We start from the raw sequence: 26,965 nt of genomic DNA, 5'->3' as shown, positions 1-26,965 counted from the left end.
TGTGGTCTGACGAGTCCACATTTCAAATTGTTTTTGGAAACTGTGGACGTTGTGTCCTCCGGAACAAAAAAAAAAGAACCATCCGGAATGTTCTAGGCGCAAAGTTGAAAAGCCAGCATCTGTGATGGTATGGGGGTGTATTAGTGCCCAAGGCATGGGTAACTTACACATCTGTGAAGGCCCCATTAATGCTGAAAGCTACATACAGGTTTTGGAGCAGCATATATTGCCATCCAAGCAATGCTATCATGGACGCCCCTGCTTATTTCAGCAAAACAATGCTAAGCCACGTGTTACAACAGCGTGGCTTCATAGTAAAAGAGTGTGGGTACTAGACTGGCCTGCCTATAGTCCAGACCTGTGTTCCCAAACGTGTATTGAGTGTTGTTAAAAGGAAAGGCCATGTAACACATTGGTAAAAATGCGCCTGTGGCAACTTTTTTGCAATGTGTTGCTGCCATTAAATTCTAAGTTAATGATTATTTGCAAAAAAAAATTGTGTTTCTCAGTTTGACCATTAAATATCTTGTCTTTGCAGTCTATTCAATTGAATATAAGTTGAAAAGGATTTGCAAATCATTGTATTCTCTTTTTAATTACGATTTACACAACATGCCAACTTCACTGGTTTTGGGGTTTGTAATAAATGAGTTCTTCTGTACTGTAAACTATGTTCTTAAGCTTTTGACAGTGCTGTCTTGTCGTGTTTTTGTTTGTCCTGAAACCATATTTCTTTCCATACAAATGGGTGATTCCACATGACATTTTTTACTCTGCTGGATCTAAAAATGAAACGGTTACTGATTACCACAATTTATATTCCTTATTGCTTTTAGTATTTCTTAAAGCCAAGACTACAGATGTGTGTCATGTATGTTGTTTGCTTTTTTTTGCCACACATTTAAACAACTGAATGATCATCCTCCACGTCTGGTGATTCCGCCCCGTTTGCTATTGGTTTTAAATAGTATTTCAGAAAAGATCAAATTCATCACAAGTTAGAAGCTACCGTATTTTTCAGACCATAGGGCGCACCAGATTAAAAGGCGCATTAAAGGGGTCATATTATGATTTTTTTCTACAGTGAAAACACTTCCTTGTGGTCTACATAACATGTGATGGTGATGTTGCATAGATGATGTTTTACAGATCATCTTCAAGTCGCTTTCTGACAGTCGCTTCAGGATGCGCCGTTTTGTGGGCGGTCTTATTTACGTGGCTCACCTTCGACAGCGTCTTCTCCCTGTCATCTTTGTTGTAGCGTTGTAGCGTGCAAGGACGGGCGTGGTAGAAGTGTCAAAAGATGGAGCTAACTGTTTTAATGACATTCAGACTTTACTTCAATCAATAACAGAGCAGCATCTCCTCATCCGTGGCTCACTAGTGCAACAACAACGTGTGAAAAACCGTCTGACCGGAACTCTCTAATAACTAAAGTTCCTTGGGTGAATAATGTATACTCACTACACCGGTATGTTTTAGCACTTTCATGGTGAGTTTACTGACAGATATAAGTAAGAACTCTCCGCTACTTAAAATTAGAAATGGCAATAGCAGAAGATGAATGCTACATAAGAAGGTAGAGAAAAAGTAGAAGCTTATGACTAACTGTAGTCATAACCCCATCCATTCATTTATTTTCTACCGCTTGTCCCTTTCGGGGTCACTGGAGCCTATCTCAGCTGCGTTTCGGGCGGAAGGCGGTGTACACCCTGGACAAGTCGCCGACTCATCGCAGTGTAGTCATAAGCACGGCCTCCAATTGCGGACGCGTGCACATTTTCAGGACTTATGCAGATCCCAAATACACATCAGTCGGTACCAGAAGGTAAGAAAAGTTGGTTTTGCATAATATTGCGAAACAAAACGCCAGGTAAAATGTCTGATAATAGGTGCCATTTTGCGGTCCTTGAACACAGACCTTAAAAATACTCGTATGTTTAATGCACCGACAGTCCATCAAGCGGTGCGGCTTCATAACTTATCAAAGTCGTACTAAAAATAATTTGACAGATTTTTAAGCGACATGTGTAATGTTCTATATTCTTAATGGAACATTTAAAGTTTTGGTGTTGTTTACTGCCATCATATTGCAGGCTACACGGATCTCTTATGTATGACTGCCATCTAATGGTCACACTTATCAATACCAAATAAAATTGCTTCCAAGTCAGTAAGCACAACCAGAATTATTCCGTACATTAGGCGCATTGGGTTATAAGGTGCACTGTTGATTTTTGAGAAAATTAAATGATTTTAAGTGCATCTTATAGCATAAAACTACGGTACTAACTGCATCACTTAGGCGTAAATAACTTGTTGCAAGTAAAAATTCATGTCCAAACATTTTGACAGTGAATTCAACTTTGTGCTTCAACGGCTGTTTGGCTTCATTTTTCATTTTTGTGATCTCACAAAAATTGCTATTTTTTTCCAGTACATAGCAGACATGTAAAATATTTTCTTAGAGAATACTGACTGAGGAGCACAGTTGTTGAAAGCCTTAATTTGGGTCACTGCCAAATCTTATGTGCTCACTTAAATCAAGGTACTGACCATTTTTTTGGCCAGGGGAACGTAAGTCAAGAATGCCGTTCGAGACCTTTATCCACGTTTTGGTGTGATCACCTGATTTACATGACTGTATTAACAACCACAATACATGGAAAAAAACCGAGTAATTCTTGCAAGCTGATCCCCTCTTTGAAGCACCACTTACCCCGAATCCCAATTCCCCCCTCACCACTCTGCCCTCGGTTTTGCGCATTCACGTCGAACAAGTAGTGTTTCAATTCTCCTGCAAGGCTAAGGAAAGGGCTAAGTGTCAAGGGGTGTATAACCCTCAAGACAAAATATGGTCCCAACCACACTTGAAGACAAGGCTGAGCCGACAGCACATGAATGTAATTAATTAAATGCATTATTGATTTCCATAGTAATGACTAAGGATGGGTACCAAAACCCGGTTCCATAATGGCACCAGTGCCAACATAAACAGTAAATACCAGATCGAAAAAAGTACCGTATTTTCTGGACTATAAGCCGCTACTTTTTTCCCATGCTTTGAACTCTGCATCCATGACAATGACTTGTGTATTTTTTGATCAGCCATTTGACTGCTGTGTGACAGGTTCTGTTTGGAAAGGTGTGTAAAAAAACAAAAACATTTACAAATATCTTCCGCACCGGTATATATCTGCGGCTTGTGTGGGTGTGGCTTGAATATCAGTATGCTCTAAAGCCCGGACAATTATGGTAGCTATCCATGTCTGCTTGGTAAATAAAAACAGAATACAATGATTTGCAGATCCTTTTCAACTTATATTCAATTGAATAGACTGCAAAGACAAGATATTTAATGTTCCAACTGCATATAATCATTAACTTAGAATTTAATGGCAGCAACACATTGCAAAAAGGTTGGCACTGTGTTACATGGCCTTTCCTTTTAACAACACTCAGTAAACGTTTGGGAACTGAGGAGACCAATTTTTGAAGCTTTTCAGGTGGAATTCTTTCCCATTCTTGCTTGATGTACAGCTTAAGTTGTTCAACAGTCCGGGGTCTCCGTTGTGGTATTTTAGGCTTCATAATGCGCCACACATTTTCAATGGGAGACAAGTCTGGACTATAGGCAGGCCAGTCTAGTACCCGCACACTTTTACTATGAAGCCACGCTGTTGTAACACATGGCTTGGCATTGTCTTGCTGAAATAAGCAGGGGCGTTTATGATAACGTTGCTTGGATGGCAACATATGTTGCTCCAAAACCTGTATGTGCCATGCCTTGAGCACTAATACACCCCCATACCATCACAGATGCTGGCTTTTCAACCTTGCGTCGACAACAGTCCGGATGGTTCTTTTCGTCTTTGGTCCTAAGGACACGACGTCCACAGTTTCCAAAAACAATATGAAATGTGGACTCATCAGATCACAGCACACTGGCGTTTTTGGGTGTTGTTGATAAATGGCTTTCGCTTTGCATAGTAGAGTTTTAAGTAGCACTTACAGATGTAGCGAAGAACTGTAGTTACTGACAGTGGTTTTCTGAAGTGTTCCTGAGCCCATGTGGTGATATCCTTTACACACTGATGACACTTTTTGATGCAGTACCGCCTGAGGGATCGAAGGTCACGGGCATTCAATGTTACGTGCAGTGATTTCTTCTGATTCTCTGAACCTTTTGATGATATTACGGACCGTAGATGGTGAAATCCCTAAATTCCTTGCAATAGCTGGTTGAGAAATGTTGTTCTTAAATTGTTGGACAATTTGCTCACGCATTTGTTCACAAAGTGGTAACCCTCGCCCCATCCTTGTTTGTGAATGACTGAGCATTTCATGGAAGCTGCTTTTATACCCAATCATGGCACCCACCTGTTCCCAATTAGCCTGTTCACCTGTGGGATGTTCCAAATAAGTGTTTGATGAGCATTCCTCAACTTTCTCAGTCTTTTTTGAAACAGGTTGCAGGCATCAAATTCCAAATGAGCTAATATTTGCAAAAAATAAAGTTTCTCAGTTGGAACATTAAATATCTTGTCTTTGCAGTCTATTCAATTGAATATAAGTTGAAAAGGATTTGCAAATCATTGTATTCTGTTTTTATTTACACAACGTGCCAACTTTACTGGTTTTGGGTTTTGTACTTTCAAAACTTACACTAATCGTGTTTAGAATTTTGTTTTTGTTTTAAAATCAAGACAACAAACTAACGCAACTACTGTACATACTGTAGCTTGTGAATACTGTGACATTAGCTTGTTGTAGCTTATTGTGAATTATAAGTGAATTATATTTATAAAGCGCTTTTCTCTAGTGACTCAAAGCACTTTACATAGTAAACCCAATATCTAAGTTACATTTATACCAGTGTGGGCGGCACTGGGAGCATGTGGGTAAAGTGTCTTGCCAAAGGACACAACGGCAGTGACTAGGATAGCGGAAGCGGGGATCGAACCTGGAACCCTCCAGTTGATGGCACGGCCGCTCTACCAACCGAGCTATACCTCCTAATAACTGTCAGGTAACGTAGTACATCGTAGTAAAGTATGTTTGCTGCCTACGTCACAGCCAATAAGCTACTAGGGGTGATAACACAGTAGTGCATGGTGGCCGTTGATGTGACCCCGGGATGCAGAGACATGGAACAAGGCGAAATAAATCACGTAGCTGTAAAAGCACTACAAGCCGCTTGTTCAAACCACTGACAAATAAAATGAAAATAAACCCTCCTAATTGCCAACTAGGAACAGGTGAGCCTCGCGCTCACAACAGGGGTACAGTAACCGCCTAACAAGCCAACAAAGAAACTAAGAAAATAAGAGCGCAAACAGGAAATGATACAGAATAAAGGAGAATAATGAACAAAGTACAAAACTCTCACAAGGGATCATGACTAACAAGTGGCATCTCACTTCTTAGGGCCTGTTTTCCTCCAAGTGTCCGCCCAGAGATCGGTAGGTTGTGAGTTCAAACCCCGGCCGAGTCATACCAAAGACTATAAAAATGGGACCCATTACCTCCCTGCTTGGCACTCAGCATCAAGGGTTAGAATTGGGGGTTAAATCACCAACAATGATTCCCGGGCGCGGCCACCGCTGCTGCCCACTGCTCCCCTCGCCTCCCAGGGGGTGGAACAAGGGGATGGGTCAAATGCAGAGAATAATTTCGCCACACCTAGTGTGTGTGTGTGACAATCATTGGTACTTTAATTTAACTTTAACTACATCTTGGTCCCTCTGTTTCGAGGGGTGAGATTTAGGAGTAAAAGAAAGGGGGAAGGTCTAAAGGAGAGGATTGTGACTTTGCATACTTGTGACTGTTGAATTTGAGCAGATATTATCAAACCCTAAAATACAATGTGCCAAATAATCTAAGGTCAAGGTGTCCGTCCATCCATCCATCCATTTTCTAGCGGCGGTGGCTGGAGCCTATCCCAGCTGCATTCGGGTGTAAGGCGGGGTACACCCTGGACAACACAGATAGACAACATTCTGTTTGTTTCTTATACTGTGCTACATAACTACCAAGGATTTGATAATGATGGCCCACTAATCAATAAGTCAAAGTCAATAGTGATTTGAAATGTCAGCTTGCAGGATTAGAGTGGATAACACCGCTATTGAACCGCACCTGAACCAACAAGCAGAGTCCTTGTACCACTATAACTTTTTAATGAAAGCAGCTACTCCCAGCGGAGCTCATCGGTCCAACCTTGAACCGACCGCCTTACAACATCTTCCATGACATTTTGGAAATGCTTTTGGAGAGGGCACTGGAATTTGTATAACAGCATGGAGTTGATTGGAACAATCTCCAAATTTGGAGACACACACACACACACACACACACATTCTGTTACAAAAGCCCACTTTTTAAGCACAAGTGCTGCTCTCTGACATCCCCTTCAATTATTTAGCAAATGTCACTCGAGTTAGCTGTTAGCCGAGAAAACGTCACAGGTTACAAAACAAAGTTGTAAATATGCGAGCGTTACATTGCGCCTTTTGCCTTGAACTTACCGTATTTTTCGGACTATAAGGCGCACCTAAAATCCTTTCATTTTGTCAAAACTCGACAGTGCGCCTTATAACCCATCCATCCATCCATTTTCTACCGCTTATTCCCTTTGGGGTCGCGGGGGGCGCTGGAGCCTATCTCAGCTACAATCGGGCGGAAGGCGGGGTACACCCTGGACAAGTCGCCACCTCATCGACAGACAACATTCACACTCACATCCACACACTAGGGCCAATTTAGTGTTGCCAATCACCTTATAACCCGGTGCGCCTAATGTACGGAATAATTTTGGTTGTGCTTACCGACCTCGAAGCAATTTTATTTGGTACATGGTGTAATAATAAGTGTGACCAGTAGATGGCAGTCACACATAAGAGATACGTTTAGACTGCAATATGACGCCAGTAAACAACACCAAAACTTTAAATGTTCCATTGAAAATATAGAACATTACACACGGTACTCAAAAATCAGTCAGGATGTTTTAGTATGACTTTGAAGCCGCACCGCTTGATGGATTGTCGGCCCATTACGGATACCATAGTCAGAGATACAAGTATTATTAAGGTGTGTGTATAAAGACGGCAAAATGGCACCCATTGGCAGACATATTATCTGGCGTTTTGTTTCACAATGTTATGTAAAACCAACTTTTCTTACCTTCTGGTACCTGCTGATGTGTATTTGAGATCTGCATAAGTCCTGAAAATTTGTGCACTTCCGCCACTGTAGTCCGTGCCGACACCGGAGTCGATAAACTTCTTCTTGTTCACTATCTTCTTGTTATGGGACATTCATCCTCTGCTGTTGCCATTTCTAATATAAAGTAGTGTAAAGTTCTTACTTATATCTCGCTATGAAAGCGCTAAAACATACCGGTGTAGTGAGTTTAAATTATTCACCCACTTTAGTTATTAGAGAGTTTCGGACAGATGGTTTTTCACGGGACACATTTCCGGCGTTGTTGTTGCACTAGTGAGCCACGGATGAGGAGATAGATGCTGCTCCGTTATTGATTGAAGTAAAGTCTGAATGTCATTAAAACAGTTAGCTCCATCTTTTGACACTTCTTCCACACCCGTCCTTGCACGCTACACCGCTACAACAAAGATGACGGGGAGAAGACACTGTCGAAGGTGAGCCACGTAAATAACACCGCCCACAAAACGGCGCATCCTGAAGCGACTGTCAGAAAGCGGCTTGAAGATGATAAAACATAACCTATGCAACATTTTGACCAAATAACCACCATCACATGTTATGTAGACCACAAAATAGTGTTTTAAATTGAGAAAAAATCATAATATGACCCCTTTAAAGGCCTACTGAAATGCGATTTTCTTATTTAAACGGGGATAGCAGGTCCATTCTATGTGTCATACTTGATCATTTCGCGATATTGCCATATTTTTGCTGAAAGGATTTAGTAGAGAACATCGACGATAAAGTTCGCAACTTTTGGTCGCTGATAAAAAAGCCTTGCCTGTATCGCAGGCGTCATCATACCGAAACGTTTTCAGCAGGATATTTCGGCGCGAAATTTAAAATTGCACTTTAGTAAGCTAACCCGGCCGTATTGGCATGTGTTGCAATGTTAAGATTTCATCATTGATATATAAACTATCAGACTGCGTGGTCGGTAGTAGTGGGTTTCAGTAGGCCTTTAATGCGCCTTATAATCCGGTGCGCCTTTTGTATGAAAATAGACATGATCAAACCCGCTCATCGGCAGTGCATTTTATAATCTGGTCCGGAAAATAAGATATGTGCAATATTTGATGTGAAGTAATTGGAGCCTTAATAGCTAAATAATTCATAACAACATTGATTTTTATTAATTATTATTTTGTGAACAATTACATTGTGGAGGGAGGTGTGGCCTGCGTGCCTGCAGCAAAGCAGGGTGTGCCAGGACCGGCCTCAAAGTCAGCGACAGGTGCGTAGATGGCCCACCTGGGCCTTGTTATCTAATCATCTGTCGCTCTGTATAAGCAGCAACCGGGAGGAGAGACGTTGTTGGGGGCTGGGGCGAGAGCCCCAAAAAGACAATTGCTGGAAAGCAATCGAGAGACTTTATTCACAAAATAGAACTATCTTGTAACCCTGAACAGGGCTCGCATGGCAATGCTTGGTTGTCTGGAGGACCCACGGGAGGGCAACCTCCACAGACATATTATAAAAAAATCAGACTAAAGGTCTCAGGGATCCACAAGGCCCCCCACTCGAATAGAAGTGTTAAAAATACGTCATATATTTTAAAGGGATGATACTCGAAACCGGTTTTCCCGGTTGTTCGATAAGAAAAGAACCGAGTCCTCGGTCTCGAATCCCTTTTTGAGAACCGGTACCCGTTATCGAGACCACTATAGTAAAGAAAAAGAGTTGGTTCTTTGTTTGAATCCCTGGGAATGACTCCCGTCCCGACAAGAAATGCCCCGTGGGACATCACAAAAAATGACGTCACGTAGCTCAGTCATTAGGCGCAGATAGGGAAAGCAGGAAAAAATGGACCGGAAAAAGCGCTCCAAGGTGTAATAAAGTTCAAAACAAAAGGTATAATCCAATGAATAACTTTACTGAGAGATTTGAGCAGGGTACAAACACATGACCAACACTTTTACGACCAACCGGAAACATAGCAACCAGGCTAGCAACGCACCTCCTTTACGGCAGCTGTCGCAACATTCTGAAAGCAACCGCAGCACATACATATATATACAACATATCTCCCTTTTTTAACTTTTGTTTTTCTTTCCTTGTAAACAAAACAAAATCACACTGTATATGTGTTGTCTGTCTAATTATAAACAATGCAGACGAGGCGTGTTGGCTGAGTTCTTGACGTTTACTTTCACAGCGTGCTCATAACCTCATTCTTAGCTGCCGGGTGACGACATGCAACAACACTTTTCGGGGCTACCGCGCATGCTCGTCACTCCCGTTGCATGCTGGGTAGTGTAGTTGTCATATTCCCTAGCTCATAACATCACATCTTTCCCCCTATAAAGAAATAATGTTAACTCAATAAAGTGTATTTCTTTTTTTAGCTTTAACTTTTCATTTTTTAGCATTGTAACCACATTTGCAAACAAATTTTCTCTTCATAGAATTTTCTTTCAATAAAGAAATAAAGTGCAAAAATGTCAAAGCATCATAACAAACAGTTTTGTCAAATAGCAGCAGAAGTGCACTTTTTGGAGAGCTGTATTTTTTTCAGTTTTGTGCCCAAGGGACTGATTTTATTTAACACTATATTATTATTTATACACCTATAGTGATCACAGAGACAGGTTGTTTTTGTGTTACTGTATATATTTGTTTTTCTGAAAAATCCCACTTAATATACTTTGGGTAACAACAGTCAATATATATATATATATATATTTTTTTAGGGAGGTAACAGTCAATATTTATTTATTTATTAGATTTTATTTTTTTCTTATATAATAAAAGTGAGCTTTTGTTAAACCAAATATTGTGTGTTTTTTTTTTCCGTATACAACAATCTGGACTCGATAAGAGAACGATAAGGAATCGGTTCGATAAGAGGATTCGATAATCGGCTCGAACTCGATAATTTCTTATCAAACATCATCCATAGTTTGTGTTATTAGAGTCAATACTGCAACATTGTCTCATTATATTGCACCTGTTTGCGCTTTTATTCCAATGTTTATGTTTTTTTTTTTGTTTCTTCATAAATAGCTTCGGGCTGCATTTTGGACACCTCAATTTCTAATTTCGGCTAAACTATCTTGAAAAAGATCACTGTGGGTCTCCTAAGTTACCTAACTCACACTGAGAGGCACTTACAAATAAGAACAATCAGGAGAAGAAGAGTTCACTCAAAGAGTGAATGTCCAACTAAAGTGCATAAAGATTGAGTGAAAAAGTGTAGCACTCACCACCTGTAGCAGCCTGCACATAGTGTCTCTGATCAAATGCAGCTGCCGCCTGCTAAGTGAACGAGAGCGTAAAGCTGTGTTAAGGCCAGGAGAAACTTACTGCAGCCCTGCTGACTCAACACAAAGCTTCCCGCCCCGTCTCAGCCTCTTTGTAGAGAGATTGATCAAACAGCACAGCGCGCACCAGAGGATTCACCACGTCAGGGAGCTTCTGAGTGGATAAGAGTGGACATCCCATTATGTTTCCCAGTGGGGTGTGCTAAGGCATGGTCATGGTGTCATGGTCACGGGTGCGTTTGTTCCGAACGGGCTTATTAACAAGTTGCACCGAGGAACGTCACATGGTGACAGTGGCCCCATTTAACATGCCTCAATAGGAGCAGGAAGAAGCAGAGTTTATTTAATCCAAACGCTTCTCTAAATCTCAGCAATTACCATATTTTCCGGACCATAGGGCGCACCGGATTATAAGGCGCACTGCCGATGATCGGGTCTATTCAGGTCTATTTTCATACAAAAGGTGCACCGGATTATAAGGCGTATTAAAGGCCTACTGAAACCCACTACTCCCGACCACGCAGTCTGATAGTTTATATATCAATGATGAAATCTTAACATTGCAACACATGCCAATACATTTGATCGCTTGCCCGTACGTGCGTGCCGCTATGTGCATGTCACGTACGTAACTTTGGGGACTTTGGGGAAATATATGTGCCGTATGAACTTTGGGGAGGTGAACGGTACTTTGGGCTGTGGGATTGAGTGTGTTGTACAGGTGTTTGAGTTGTATTGGCGGGTTATATGGACGGGAGGGGGGAGGTGTTTGTTATGCGGGATTAATTTGTGGCATATTAAATATAAACCTAGTTGTGTTGTGGCTAATAGAGTATATATATGTCTTGTGTTCATTTACTGTTTTAGTCATTCCCAGCTGAATATCAGGTCCCACCCGCCTCTCACAGCATCTTCCCCATCTGAATCGCTCCCACTGCCCTCTAGTCAATCAATCAATCAATGTTTATTTATATAGCCCTAAATCACAAGTGTCCTTCACTCTCACTTTCCTCATCCACAAATCTTTCATCCTCGCTCAAATTAATGGGGAAATCGTCGCTTTCTCGGTCTGAATCGCTCTCGCTGCTGGTGGCCATGATTGTAAACAATGTGCGGATGTGAGGAGCTCCACAACCTGTGACGTCACGCTACTCGTCTGCTACTTCCGGTACAGGCAAGGCTTTTTTATCAGCAACCAAAAGTTGCGAACTTTATCGTCGATGTTCTCTACTAAATCCTTTCAGCAAAAATATGGCAATATCGCGAAATGATCAAATATGACACATAGAATGGACCTGCTATCCCCGTTTAAATAAGAAAATCGCATTTCAGTAGGCCTTTAAAGGAGTTATATCATTTTTTTTTTCTAAATGTAAAACACTTCCTTGTGGTCTACATAACATGTGATGGTGGTTCTTTGGTCAAAATGTTGCATAGATTATGTTTTACAGATCATCTTCAAGCCGCTTTCTGACAGTCGCATCAGGATGCGCCGTTTTGTGGGCGGTCTTATTTACGTGGCTCACCTTCGACAGCGTCTTCTACCCCGTCATCTTTGTTGTAGCGGTGTAGCTTGCAAGGACGGGTGTGGAAGAAGTGTCAAAACATGGAGCTAACTGTTTTAATGACATTCAGACTTTAATGTGTCCCGTGAAAAACCGTCCGCCCGGAACTCTCTAATAACTAGGGATGATGTTTGATAAGAAATTATCGAGTTCGAGCCTATTATAGAATCCTCTTATCGAACCGATTCCTTATCGATTCTCTTATCGAGTTAGGTTGTTGTATATGGAAAAAAACACACAATATTGGTTTAACAAATCACTTCACATTCTCTACTGCTCGCTACTACAGTATTACCATATCTGAGTTATTGTGCAGAAATGTGGGGAAATGTGCGCTACATTCGTTAACCGTGTTACAAAAAAGATCAATTAGACTGATACATAATGTTGGACATAGAGAACATACAAACACTTTATTTATTGAGTCAAAAATATTAAAGTTCGATGATTTGGTAAAATTGCAAACAGCTAAAATGATGTGGAATTAAATGATGGACTGGATTAAGTAAAGAAGTAAAACATTGTACTGATATGATCCTCTTTAAGAGGTTGTTCAAATGAATACTGCTTACAAAGTACAAAGAAGAAGAATTATGAGAAATACTTTCAACCTTTTTGTAAATAAGATATTCTTCATCTCAGTATATTAATAATGACTGAATTAATTAATTACATATTACAAAACTGTTATATATACTAATTCACAGATATTTTATTATAAAAAGGTCAGTAAATGATGTATATATGTGTAAACGCTATGAAGTGGGAAAGGGGTAGGATAAAATAAGCTTTACTTCTTCCTACTCCTGTAAAGTGAAATGATATGAAACTGTGATGTATTATACTGTAAGTGTGTTCATGTTCCAAATAAACTAAAGAAATAAAGAAAGCACTAGTTTATTAGACAGACCTGCAAACTCTGTCGTGGTGTAGGCTACAAGATAACGTTAACGTTGTCAGACACATACAAAAAGACTCACGTTAACGTTACCATTAGCCACTGACTATGCTTAGGTAACGTTAGTCTAGCTAACATTACTGCAGTCCTGGTTGACATAAGAGGTAACGTTACTACAAGTGAGCAGACATGGAAATTAACCGGCAACAGTTAACGTTAGTTACTCACCGGCGTCACCGTCACTGTAGCTGGGACTTGGGCAGCTGGCAGAAGAAGAAGGGCGTTCTTCGTCGTCTCTGCCGCTGCTTCAACACGTGTCGAAGACATGACACGCTTGAAGTACTTACCCCCCCCTTACACGAGAGCGAAGCCTGGCAATAATTGCATGTTGCCGCGTCCTCGTTTTTTTGGTGAAATGAAGCCACGCCTTGGAGCGCTTTTTCCGGTCCATTTTTTTCCTGCTTTCCCTATCTGCGCCTAATGACTGAGCTACGTGACGTCATTTCTTGTGATGTCCCACGGGGCATTTCTTGTCGGGACGGGATTCGTTCCCAGGGATTCGAATAAAGAACCAACTCTTTTTCTTTACTATAGTGGTCTTGATAACGGGTACCGGTTCTCAAAAAGGGATTCGAGTCCGAGGATTCGGTTCTTTTCTTATCGAACAACCGGGAAAAACAGTTTCGAGCATCATCCCTACTAATAACTAAAGTTCCTTGGGTGAATAATGTAAACTTACGACACCGGTATGTGCGCTTTCACGGCGAGTTTACTGACAGATATAAGTAAGAACTTTACACTACTTTATATTAGAAATGGCAACAGCGGAGGATGAATGTCCCATAACAAGAAGATAGAGAAAAAGAAGAAGCTTATTGACTACAACACGGACTACAAAGGCGGACGGGCGCAATTTTTCAGGACGTATGCAGATCCCAAATACAGATCAGCAGGTACCAGAAGGCAAGAAAAGTGGCTTTTGCATAATATTGCGAAACAAAACGCCAGATAATGTCTTACCTTATACACACACCATAATAATACTCCTATGTTGAAGCACAGTACAATCCATCAAGCGGTGCGGCTTCATAGTTTACCAAAGTTGTATTAAAACATTTTGAACGATTTTTGAGTGCTGTGTGTAATGTTCTATATTTTCAATGGAACATATACAATTTTGGTGTTATTTACTTGAGTCATATTGCCATCATAGTGCAGTCTACACTTATCTCTTATGTTTGACTGCCATCTACTAGTCACACTTATCATATCACCATGTACCAAATAAAATAGCTTCGAGGTCGGTAAGCACAACCAAAACTAGAGCGCAATTTTGAGTTCTGGGGTTTGGTTTTTATATCAAAGAGTTTTGTTCGCGTTTATTGATGTGTGCGTCAAATTTGGTGAGTTTTGAAGCATGTTAAGCTGCGGAAGAATAATAATAATAATAAGAAAGAATAAAACGTTACAAATACAATAGGTCCTTATGTCCCATTGCAAAAAGACTCCCGTTGGGATTCCTTTTGCAATGAGTCATGCGGGCCCTAATTATTCCGTACATTAGGCCCACCGGGTTATAAGGCGCACTGTCGAGTTTTGAGAAAATGAAAGGATTTTAAGTGCGCCTTATAATCCGAAAAATACGATGATAGTTTCACTTCCTGTGTTAAAGTGTCATTAATATGGAAAGAAAATAATAGAGAATGAGCAGCAATAAACAGAAAAAAAGGAACAACCTATTTCTTTGCACGTCTATAAACTTAAGATCTCACAAGCAGTAGCACTTTACTTTCTAATCTTTAATTCTGACGCACTTAGATTTGAAAAATCTACTTGACTCTGTCAAATGTGGATGGTGTGGATTGAAGGATCAAAAGCTCTTCTTGTCATCCCATCTCTGGAGGTGGAATTCTGCAGTGCCTCAAACGTATATGACCTTAAATTACTCCTGCCCGCCACACAGCCGTCAGAAAAGGCAGAAAACGGATTTGAACTAGGAACAACGATGTGTTGCTGCCTGTTTCTGCACAACAACAAATGGCAGTAGCTGACGTTCCCATTTGTGAAGAGGAATAAACGTCTGGTTTCACAGCTGAAGGGACACCTCCTGAGAGACATACTGTACAACCTGCTATCCGGGCACAGGCGCTCAGCATGGGGCATCGTGCTTATTTATAGGAAGTCATCACAAGCCGACGTTCTTAGACTTTCATGAGGCAAATTTAATTAACAAATGTTGTCAGTTTTGCATTCGAACAAATAGGATTGTGACCCAAATGACTGGAGTTTAAAGGGGTCCTATTATGCAAAAAAAAGTTGTCTTACTTATTAGTAACTGTTTTTATGTATTTGGGATCCCCACAAGTCCCAAAAATGTGAAATCAAGCCATGTAGGCATGGTGGAGATATATATACAAACCTCAAAACCAGTGAAGTTGGCACGTTGTGTAAATGGTAAATAAAAACAGAATACAATGATTTGCAAATCTTTTTCAACTTATATTCAATTGAATAGACTGCAAAGACAACATATTTAATGTTCAAACTGGTAAACTTGTTATTTTTTGCAAATATTAGCTCATTTGGAATTTGATGCCTGCAACATGTTTCAAAAAAGCTGGCACAAGTGGCAAAAAAAGACTGAGAAAGTTGAGGAATGCTCATCAAACACTTATTTGGAATATCCCACAGGTGAACTGGCTAATTGGGAACAGGTGGGTGCCATGATTGGGTATAAAAGCAGCTTCCATGAAATGCTCCGTCATTCACAAACAAGGATGGGGCGAGGGTCACCACTTTGTGAACAAATGCGTGAGCAAATTGTCCAACAGTTTAAGAACAACATTTCTCAACCAGCTATTGCAAGGAATTTAGGGATTTCACGGTCCGCAATATCATCAAAAGGTTCAGACAATCTGGAGAAATCACTGCACGTAAGCGATGATATTACAGACCTTTGATCCCTCTGGCGGTACTGCATCAAAAAGTGACATCAGTGTGTAAAGGATATCACCACATGGGCTCAGGAACACTTCAGAAAACCACTGTCAGTAACTACAGTTGGTCGCTACATCCCTAAGGGCAAGTTAAAACTCTACTATGCAAAGCCAAAGCCATTCATCAACAACACCCGGAAACGCTTCCGGCTTCGCTAAGATGGACTGATGCAAAGTGGAAAAAAGTTCTGTGGTCTGACGAGTCCACATTTCAAATTGTTTTTGGAAACTGTGGACATTGTGTCTTTCGGAACAAAAAGCAAAAGAACCATCCGGATTGTTCTAGACGCAAAAGTTCAAAAGCCAGCATCTATGATGGTATGGGGGTGTATTAGTGCCCAAGGCATGGGTAACTTACACATCTGTGAAGGCACCATTAATGCTGAAAGGTATATACAGGTTTTGGAGCAACATGTGTTGCCATCCAAGCAATGTCTTTTTCATGGACGCCCCTGCTTATTTTAGCAAGAAAATGCCAAGCCGCGTCTTACAACAGCGTGACTTAATAGTAAACGAGTGCGGGTACTAGACTGGACTGCCTGTAGTCCAGACCTGTCTCCCATTGAAAATGTGTGGCGCATTATGAAGCCTAAAATACCACAATGGAAACCCAAGACTGTTGAACAACTTAAGCTGTACATCAAGCAAGAATGTGAAATAATTCCACCTGAAAAGCTTCAAAAATTGGTCTCCTCAGTTCCCAAATGTTTACTGAGTGTTGTTAAAAAGAAAGGCCATGTAACACAGTGGTAAAAATGCCCTGTGCCAACATTTTTGCAATGTGTTACTGCCAATAAATATGGAAGCGCTAAAAACTACAAAATGGCTGCAAAGCCTGAATACAGACAGATCACGAAGCAGTTACTAACCATAACCTGAAAACACACTTTCATTTGAATTTGTTGCTCACTCAAACTCAAAGTCTAATTTTTCTTATTTACGATGTCAGAGTGGTTCTACCATAGAAGGGCCAGCGTTTTAGAATCGAAAAACTACCAGGCCAATTTTCCCGCTAAAACTCCTCAAGGTGTCCTCGTAAAGTGCACGGATTAGAAAGTCAGCTGGCCATTTCAGGCTGCCTAACACTATTGCATCATATGCTAGTTGAAATCGCAGTACAAAAATAAAGATAAAGCAACTTCTGGCAAATATTTAAAGAAATACATCAAAACACTTTTTCCCCCTCAGATTCACATGTCTTCCAATCCAATGACAACTTCGGGGAGAATAAATAGACTTGTCAACAAAACTGACTTTTCTCATTTATTTCCTCAATGAGTCACAAGCTGCGGCATCAAGCTTGTCTGTGGTGCGAAAGTAATTTCTCAATATCATAAACACATGTCCAAATAACTAGAAGAATGTCCCAAGCATAATCAACTTTAGGAAAACGGAACACAATTCAAAGCACAAGCCCTTACCGTATATTCCGGACCATAGGGCGCACCAGATTAAAAGGCGCATTAAAGGGGTCATATTATTATAATTTTTTTCTAAATGTAAAACACTTCCTTGTGGTCTACGTAACATGTAATGGTGGTTCTTTGGTCAAAAAGAGGTTCCGCAGCCTCCGAAGCAGAAGCTCCAGGTTCTGTAACAGCTTCTTCCCTCAGGCCGTAAGACTCTTGAACGCATCATAATTATCCCCTCAACTCCCCCCAAAATGGATCAACTCATTGGAATAAAAAAGACAATATAACATACATCCATAAACGTGGACGCATGTGAAAAAGTGCAATATATTTATCTGTACTGTAACCTATTTATTTATTTATATATGCACCTTATTGCTTTTTTATCCTGCACTACCATGAGCTTATGTAACAACATTTCGTTCTTATCTGTGCTGTAAAGTTCAAACTTGAATGACAATAAAAAGGAAGTTTAAGTCTAGTCTAAGTCTAAAATGTTGCATAGATTATGTTTTACAGATCATCTTCAAGCCGCTTTCTGACAGTCGCTTCAGGATGCGCCGTTTTGTGGGCGGTCTTATTTACGTGGCTCACCTTCGACAGCGTCTTCTCTCCGTCATCTTTGTTGTAGCGGTGTAGCGTGCAAGGACGGGAGTGGAAGAAGTGTCAAAAGATGGAGCTAACTGTTTTAATGACATTCAGACTTTACTTCAATCAATAACGGAGCAGCATCTCCTCATCCGTGGCTCACTAGTGCAACAGCAATGTGTCCTGTGAAAAACCGTCCGACCGGAACTCTCTAATAACTAAAGTTCCTTGGGTGAATAATGTAAACTCACTACACCGGTATGTTTTAGCACTTTCATGGCGAGTTTACTGACAGATATAAGTAAGAACTTAACACTACTTTATATTAAAAATGGCAACAGCGGAGGATGAATGTCTCATAACAAGAAGATAGAGAAAAAGAAGAAGTTTATCGACTACGGTGTCGGCACGGACTACAAAGGCAGACGTGCGCGCACATTTTCAGGACTTATGCAGATCCCAAATACAGATCAGCAGGTACCAGAAGGTAAGAAAAGTTGCTTTTGCATACTATTGCGAAACAAAACGCTAGATAATATGTCTTACCTTACCTTGAGTCATATTGCAGACTACACGTATCTCTTATGTGTGACTGCCATCTACTGGTCACACTTATCACTTCACAATGTACCAAATAAAATAGCTTGAAGGTCGGCAATCACAACCAAAATGATTCCGTACTTTAGAGAGCACCAGGTTATAAGGCGCACTGTCGAGTTTTATAGTCCGACAAATACGGTAAATGGGCAAATGACGAAAACAAGCGAACAGACACCAACTTATGTCAGGAAAATTTCATAAAACAGGACAGTAGTACAAGTATCATTCCTCAAGTGCTAAAACTCACTGAACAAAATATTCGGATTTCGGTTGAAGTTCCAGCAGAACCGTAACATGAACTATACTGTATAACCTGTGCAGGTGAATTTAATTTAAATCCAAACCTATAAATGCATATGTCTAACTGCTGAATGTTTCAATCTAGTGGAACCGCACACAGTTTTACAGCTCTAATTATTTAATCTTTATTGTTAAGGATATAAAAGACTAGAGCGTTCAAACCATTCAAAGTTAGGGATGTTCCGATCAGGGTTTTATGCTGCTGATTACGTTATTAACAAAAACATTTTTGGAATGTGATAATAATACTTAATAATGCCACTTAAAATATTAAGAAATGCAGTTTATTTGCACTAACGGAGGTGATTATAATTAGCTTAAGGGGGCGGCGACACGGTGTATGGAGACAAGTAATTAGCTGCTCATCACTTGTTAGCTGTGGGACTAAAAAATAGTGTCAGCCAGAGGCGATCGGCGTTAATTGGCAATAGCTATGACATACTTCTTCATAGAGATCAGCCAATACTAAACGGTGACTGATCGATTGACAACCTAAACCAGGGGTCGGCAACCCAAAACATTGAAAGAGCCACATTGGACCAAAAATACAAAAAACAAATCTGTCTGGAGCCGCAAAAAATGAAAAGCCGTATGTATGTGTTATAATAAAGACAACACATGATATAAGTGTCTATATTAGCTATAATAGCCTACTATCAAAATGTGTTGCAGGCTGAAGTAAATCTTTGTTGACAGAAATGTTGAAATGTAATATTTATTCTACACATTTTTACAACATTAGAAACCATTGGTAAATCAGAGACTACTCAGAAGGTGAGATAACTCCTGGAAATGACTGGCTTTTAATGGCCAAAGGTATAGATGTGTGCGTTCAAGTTAAAGGAAACGTCAGGCTGTCTTCTTCTAATGGATTTATTACAATATTTGGCAAGCTAGGTAATGTTTGCTGTGGTCTGGAACAACATGGCACACAAACAACTATCAGAAATGCAGCCAATATTACATACGAATAATGTGTCATGAGACATGCAAATATAAATTATAAACAAAGAGGATAAAATTAAAGGATATTAAATGAGCTCAAATATACCTACAAATGAGGCATAATGATGCAATATGTACATACAGCTAGCCGAAATAGCATGTCAGCATTGCTTAGACCAAATATGCCTGATTAGCACTCCAACAAGTCAATAACATCAACAAAACGCACCTTTGTGCATTCACGCACGGCATAAAAAGTTTGGTGGACAAAATGAGACAAAGGAGTGGAAAATTGTACTTGTAAACAAACTGTTGCGTCACAGTCTACACTATGGTGAGTTCAAGAACCGCCAAAATTAGCAGGACAAAACAATGTTCACCAAATACTGTCATCAGTGAAGCATACACACAAATATATTAAACAGTGGTAGTTCTAACAACTGGGAAGGTGTGTGTCATGTTTGTCCTCAAACAAAAAACATACTAAAACAAACAAAAAACATACTAAAACAAACAAAAAACATATTTCCCCCTTTTTTTTCCATTTTAAAACCTTTTTTACAAAGGCTCCAGGGAGCCACTAGGGCGGCGCTAAAGAGCCGCAGGCGGTCCGAGAGCCGCCTGTCGCTGACCCCCAACCTAATCCATCAAAGTGTACACAGCTACAAAGCATGATAAAATGGGGAGGCTGGAACCAAATATCATTGTTTCCTTTATTTTATTTTTTTTTACAGGAAAATAAGTTTCCAAATACAAACTTTTTCAACTGCCAACCCTGATCATGAAACAAGTAAGTTAGTAAAAAGTAGGGATGTCCAATAATATCGGACTGCTGATATTATCGGCCGATAAATGCTTTAAAATGTAATATCGGAAATTATCGGTATCGGTTTCAAAATTATCGGTATCGGTTTCAAAAAGTAAAATGTATGACTTTTTAAAACGCCGCTGTGTACACGGACGTAGGGAGAGGTACAGAGCGCCAATGAACATTAAAGGCACTGCCGTTGCGTGCCGGCCCAATCACATAATAACTACGGCTTTTCACACACACAAGAGAATGCAAGCATACTTGGTCAACAGGTATACAGATCACACTGAGGGTGGCCGTATAAACAACTTTAACACTGTTACAAATATGCGCCACACTGTGAATCCACACCAAACAAGAATGACAAACACATTTCGGGAGAACATCCGCACCGTAACACAACATAAACACAACAGAACAAATACCCAGAACCCCTTGCAGCACTAACTCTTCCGGGACGCTACAATATACACCTCCCGCTACTCCCTACCCCGCCCCCTCAACCTTTTCATGCTCTCTAAAGGAGAGCATGTCCCAAATTCCAAGCTGCTGTTTTGAGGCATGTTAAAAAAAAATAATGCACTTTGTGACTTCAATAATAAATATGGCAGTTTTTTCCATAACTTGAGTTGATTTATTTTGGAAAACCTTGTTACATTGTTTAATGCATCCAGCGGGGCATCACAGCACATAATAATGTGTTAATTCCACAACTGTATATATCGGTATCGGTTGATATCGGAATCGGTAATTAAGAGTTGGACACTATCGGATATCGGCAAAAAAGCCATTATCGGACATCTCTCGTAAAAAGAGATACCACAGTACTTGCAAATCTTGCAAAAAGTTCTGTAGCAAGGAATTGAACAGCAACATTTGCAACAAGAAATTCATCCGTTTTCTACCGCTTGTCCTTCGCGGGGTAGCGGGGGGTGCTGGAGCCTATCCCAGCTGCACACGCGCGGAAGGCGGGGTACACTCTGGACAAGTCACCACCTCATCGCAGGGCCACAACAGGAAATTGTTTTTTTTTTAAAGTTCCATTGTTTTTGTTAATACGGATTTTTTTCATGAGGTAAATGTGTCTTTTTCATACAAAAATTGCAAAGGGTTTAAGAGGTTATCGCTATTTTGAAACTAATTATCTCCCTGTAATTGCCAAAGAAAGGTGTGAGCATCTACGTTCACGCTTAAAAACGACAACACGAGGGTGTCAGTGCTGTCACCCACCTTGTTCTGGGTGTCCTGTTTGTGCAGCGGGGAAGTGAGAGCGAAGATATTCTCTGGAGCGACAGTCGGCCTGCGTGAGAAGAGAGATGGGGGAGTTAGAGATCATTAATGGGAGATAGTGGAATGAAGGCATCAGTCATACGATCAAATGCAATCAGAGGTGCGCAGGAAAGTCCTGACACGGTGAACACGCACATTGAATGTTTGACATGGTAATAAGGCAACCTTCATGCTGACTTTACACAGAACCAACAAAACGGCGATCTTTGCTGCCAAACATAAATCCGTGTGTACAGATGTGTGTTTAGTCCAACGCTGCTCAGCATTTCTTACCCAAACACTATTAAATCCTCCCTGGCAGATAAAACTAGGTTTTTTGACTTAAACAACAAATCAATCATTTAAAATCACTGTGGAAACTCGGGACATACCGTATTTTCCGGACTATAAGGCGCACCTAAAATCCTTATTTTATTCTCAAAACTCGACAGTGCGCCCTATAACCCGGTGCGCCTAATGTACGGAATAATTCTTGTTTTGCTTACCGACCTCGAAGCTATTGGTGAAATGATAAGTGTGACCTGTAGATTGCATGATGATATGCTTAAAAAACAATTAGAAATACAAATTTAAAAAAATCTGCGATGTGGTGAAACCGCATTATTTGAGGCACGAAGTGGCGAGGTCCGACTGGAGTTGAAGTGAAGTGAAGTGAATTATACAAACCCCATTTCCATATGAGTTGGGAAATTGTGTTAGATGTAAATATAAACGGAATACAATCATTTGCAAATCCTTTTCAACCCATATTCAGTTGAATGCACTACAAAGACAAGATATTTGATGTTCAAACTCATAAACTTTATTTTTTTTTGCAAATAATAATTAACTTAGAATTTCATGGCTGCAACACGTGCCAAAGTAGTTGGGAAAGGGCATGTTCACCACTGTGTTACATGGCCTTTCCTTTTAACAACACTCAATAAACGTTTGGGAACTGAGGAGACACATTTTTGAAGCTTCTCAGGTGGAATTCTTTCCCATTCTTGCTTGATGTACAGCTTAAGTTGTTCAACAGTCCGGGCGTCTCCGTTGTGGTATTTTAGGCTTCATAATGCGCCACACATTTTCAATGGGAGACAGGTCTGGACTACAGGCAGGCCAGTCTAGTACCCACACTCTTTTACTATGAAGCCACGTTGATGTAACACGTGGCTTGGCATTGTCTTGCTGAAATAAGCAGGGGCGTCCATGGTAACGTTGCTTGGATGGCAACATATGTTGCTCCAAAACCTGCATGTACCTTTCAGCATTAATTGTGCCTTCACAGATGTGTAAGTTACCCATGTCTTGGGCACTAATACACCCCCATACCATCACAGATGCTGGCTTTTCAACTTTGCGCCTATAACAATCCGGATGGTTCTTTTCCCCTTTGGTCCGGAGGACACGACGTCCACAGTTTCCAAAAACAATTTGAAATGTGGACTAGTCAGACCACAGAACACTTTTCCACTTTGTATCAGTCCATCTTAGATGAGCTCAGGCCCAGCAAAGCCAACGGTGTTTCTGGGTGTTGTTGATAAACGGTTTTTGCTTTGCATAGGAGAGTTTTAACTTGCACTTACAGATGTAGCGACCAACTGTAGTTACTGACAGTGGGTTTCTGAAGTGTTCCTGAGCCCATGTGGTGATATCCTTTACACACTGATGTCGCTTGTTGATGCAGTACAGCCTGAGGGATCAAAGGTCAAGGGCTTAGCTGCTTACGTGCAGTGATTTCTCCAGATTCTCTGAACCCTTTGATGATATTACGGACCGTAGATGGTGAAATCCCCAAATTCCTTGCAATAGCTGGTTGAGAAAGGTTTTTCTTAAACTGTTTAACAATTTGCTCACGCATTTGTTGACAAAGTGGTGACCCTCGCCCCATCCTTGAATGACTGAGCATTTCATGGAATCTACTTTTATACCCAATCATGGCACCCACCTGTTCCCAATTAGCCCGTTCACCTGTGGGATGTTCCAAATAAGTGTTTGATGAGCATTCCTCAACTTTATCAGTATTTATTGCCACCTTTCCCAACTTCTTTGTCATGTGTTGCTGGCATCAAATTCTAAAGTTAATGATTATTTGCATAAAAGTTTATCAGTTTGAACATCAAATATGTTGTCTTTGTAGCATATTCAACTGAATATGGGTTGAAATTGATTTGCAAATCATTGTGTTCCGTTTATATTTACATCTAACACAATTTCCCAACTCATATGGAAACAGGGTTTGTATATCAAAAATACAAGTTGCAAATATTACCATGTTCTAAATAATGATACAAATAATTGAGAAGCACTGATGTGGCAGTAGTGCTACGTGCTAAACGTTTCATTGACAAAATAAGAACATAAAACAGTCACTGGCATTATCCGCGCTCACTGGGATGCCGACTGATGGGATGGCTATATCTTTCAGCACAAACCTGTACTCTCAGTTTAGCTAGTAAATTCAGCAAAATCCTTGCTTGGATAAAAAAATGCAACGAGCAAACAAAAATCTTGCCTCGCTTTCTTACCGATATTGTTGGTTCTAAGTTCAGAGCCAGTTTCAACTGCTTCAGTCAGTCCAGCCAGTGGTAGCATGTGAAATTTCAAATTTGACCAAATTCTCGGCTTAGTGCCAGAACCTTATAAAATATACAAACCCCCAAAGCCAGTGAAGTTGGCACGTTGTGTAAATCGTAAATAAAAACAGAATACAATGATTTGCAAATCCACAAAAGCACATATGTAAAAGCTTCAAAAATTGGTCTCCTCAGTTCCGAAGCGTTTACTGAGTGTTGTTAAAAGGAAAGGCCATGTAACACAGTGGTAAAAAACTTTTTTGCGATGTGTTGCTGCCATTAAATTCTAAGTTAATGATTATTTGCAAAAAAAAAGAAGTTTTTCTCAGTTCGAACATTAAATATCTTGTCTTTGCAGTCTATTCAATTGAATATAAGTTGAAAAGGATTTGCAAATCATTGTATTCTGTTTTTATTTACGAATTACACAACGTGTCAACTTCACTTGTTTTGGATTTTGTAGAATCCCCATTACCTACATTGTTAGCTGCCTCTTGCTAATAGTTCTAATAGTTTTTATGATTTCCAAAACCACAGAAGATAAAAAGACGTGTGTTCTTGTTTTACATAGGGATTGTGGACGATGGGTAAAATTCCGAAAAAGTGCGGTTTTCCTTTAAGCTTGATCAGTCTTCCTAATCCATTTATCATTTACTGAGAGTGCAGTTTGTGTACATGATCAGCACACACATTATTTCTTGGGTAATTTTTTAGGCTGGAAGATGCATCCATGACCCATCTTTAGTGTCCCAGCTCTCATATCAGATTGTACAATACGTTCACTCTCATTGTGGTGACGTCTTCCTGTGCCCTCAGTAGAGAAACAACTCCAAAGCTGGATGTTTTCACCTCTATGTCTGACAGGAGGTGTTGTTTTCAGCACTTGTCTGCCGCCAAACACACGTTTTCATGTTGTCTCATGCAGTCATTCAGGTGTTGATTGTCAAACTTCCAACAGGCCTCTGCATGTGTCTTGGTGAGCATGGGGACCTCACGGACGCCGCATGATCTCAATCAATTTTAGCCAGTACAAAAGTGCTTATCTTGGTAACTGTGATCTTAACTCCTCTGGCAACAAAGTCTTCCCTTTTTCTCACCTTACTCACAATCAGTCATATCCCACCAGGTGAAATGTTGGATAGAGCTCTTTCTCACCAAACATGCCAGTCATATGCAGGTCCTAGTGACAATAGGGACTTCTCTTGTTGCCTTATTTGTATTTGACTTTATTAAATGGATTTATATTAATGTTCGGCGCAGGAGGGGACAGAGAGCAGAAGAAAAAAGGAAGACAGAGGGGGAAATTGCGGGGGCAAGAAGGGTGGAAGACAGAGAGACAACAACAACAAAAACAACAACAACAGAACAACTACGAATTACTACACAAATAGGATCTGTACAAATATGATACCAAAAATAATAGCAAAGAACCAGTTACTGAAGTAAATACTAATAACACAGAAATGACAATGAACATTATTGCACTACAAATGGAACAATACAAATACCAATATAAATAACATTATTGATAATGAATAATAATGATAATTATCTCTATCAACAATACAATTGTTTCAAATGCAACAATTGATATATACAGTACAGGCCAAAGGCTTCTCATTCAATGCGTTTTCTTTATTTTCATGACTATTTATATTGCAGATTGTCACTGAAGGCATCAAAACTATGAATGAACACATGTGGAGTTATGTACCTAACAAAAAAAGGTGAAATAACTGAAAACATGTTTTATATTCTAGTTTCTTCAAAATAGCCACCCTTTGCTCTGATTACTGCTTTGCAACACTCTTAGCATTCTCTGGATGAGCTTCAAGCACACATGTGAAGTGAAAACCATTTCAGGTGACTACCTCTTGAAGCTCATGGAGAGAATGCCAAGAGTGTGCAAAACAGTAATCAGAGCAAAGGGTGGCTATTTTGAAGAAACTAGAATATAAAACATGTTTTTAGTTATTTCACCTTTGTTTGTCATGTGTTCATTCATAGTTTTGATGCCTTCAGTGACAATCTACAATAGTTATGAAAATAAAGAAAACGCATTGAATGAGAAGGTGTGTCCAAACCTTTGGCCTGTACTGTATGTAATGAAAACTGGAATGACAAAAGAAAGAAATGGAGGGGAAGAAAGAGAAGCAAACTATTTTAACCTTGTATATTGTTATAGTGAAAATGGGTTAAGCTTTATCAGTGTGCCGTGTTTTACCCCTAGGGGAACAACGTAATATATGTTTGATGAAACATGATTATGTGCATGAGTGTATGTTTGTATATGTGCTTGTGTATGTACGGTATGCGTACGGTATATGTATGTTTGTACAGTGATTGTGTGTGCAGATGTATGGGAAATAATTTAGTTTTAGATGCATCGCAATTTGCACATGGACGATTAAAAAGTCGATTAGTAAAGGTCAATAAAGGGTAATCAATTTATTTATTATAAATCAAGTAATGGAGACAGTTCTAAAATTTGGCTGACTGCAGCGAGCCACCTCAC

At 40.1% G+C, this 26,965-nt stretch overlaps 1 protein-coding gene across 2 annotated transcripts in view; it reads right to left on the bottom strand.

Moving 5' to 3' along the window:
• Positions 1–26,965, bottom strand: part of LOC133624650 (endonuclease V-like) — a 166,957-nt gene that overhangs the window by 69,700 nt on the left and 70,292 nt on the right. For both annotated transcript variants that reach the window (XM_061988417.2, XM_061988416.1), the window contains exon 8: positions 21,833–21,902. In XM_061988417.2, coding sequence (XP_061844401.1) covers positions 21,833–21,902 — 70 coding nt within the window. The remainder of the gene's footprint in view (positions 1–21,832; positions 21,903–26,965) is intronic.

This window comes from Nerophis lumbriciformis, linkage group LG27 (assembly GCF_033978685.3).
Source record: "Nerophis lumbriciformis linkage group LG27, RoL_Nlum_v2.1, whole genome shotgun sequence".
NCBI classification, from domain to species: Eukaryota; Metazoa; Chordata; class Actinopteri; order Syngnathiformes; family Syngnathidae; genus Nerophis; species Nerophis lumbriciformis.
Note: the sequence above shows the minus strand (reverse complement) of the source record. Positions and strands in the feature narration are given on the sequence as shown.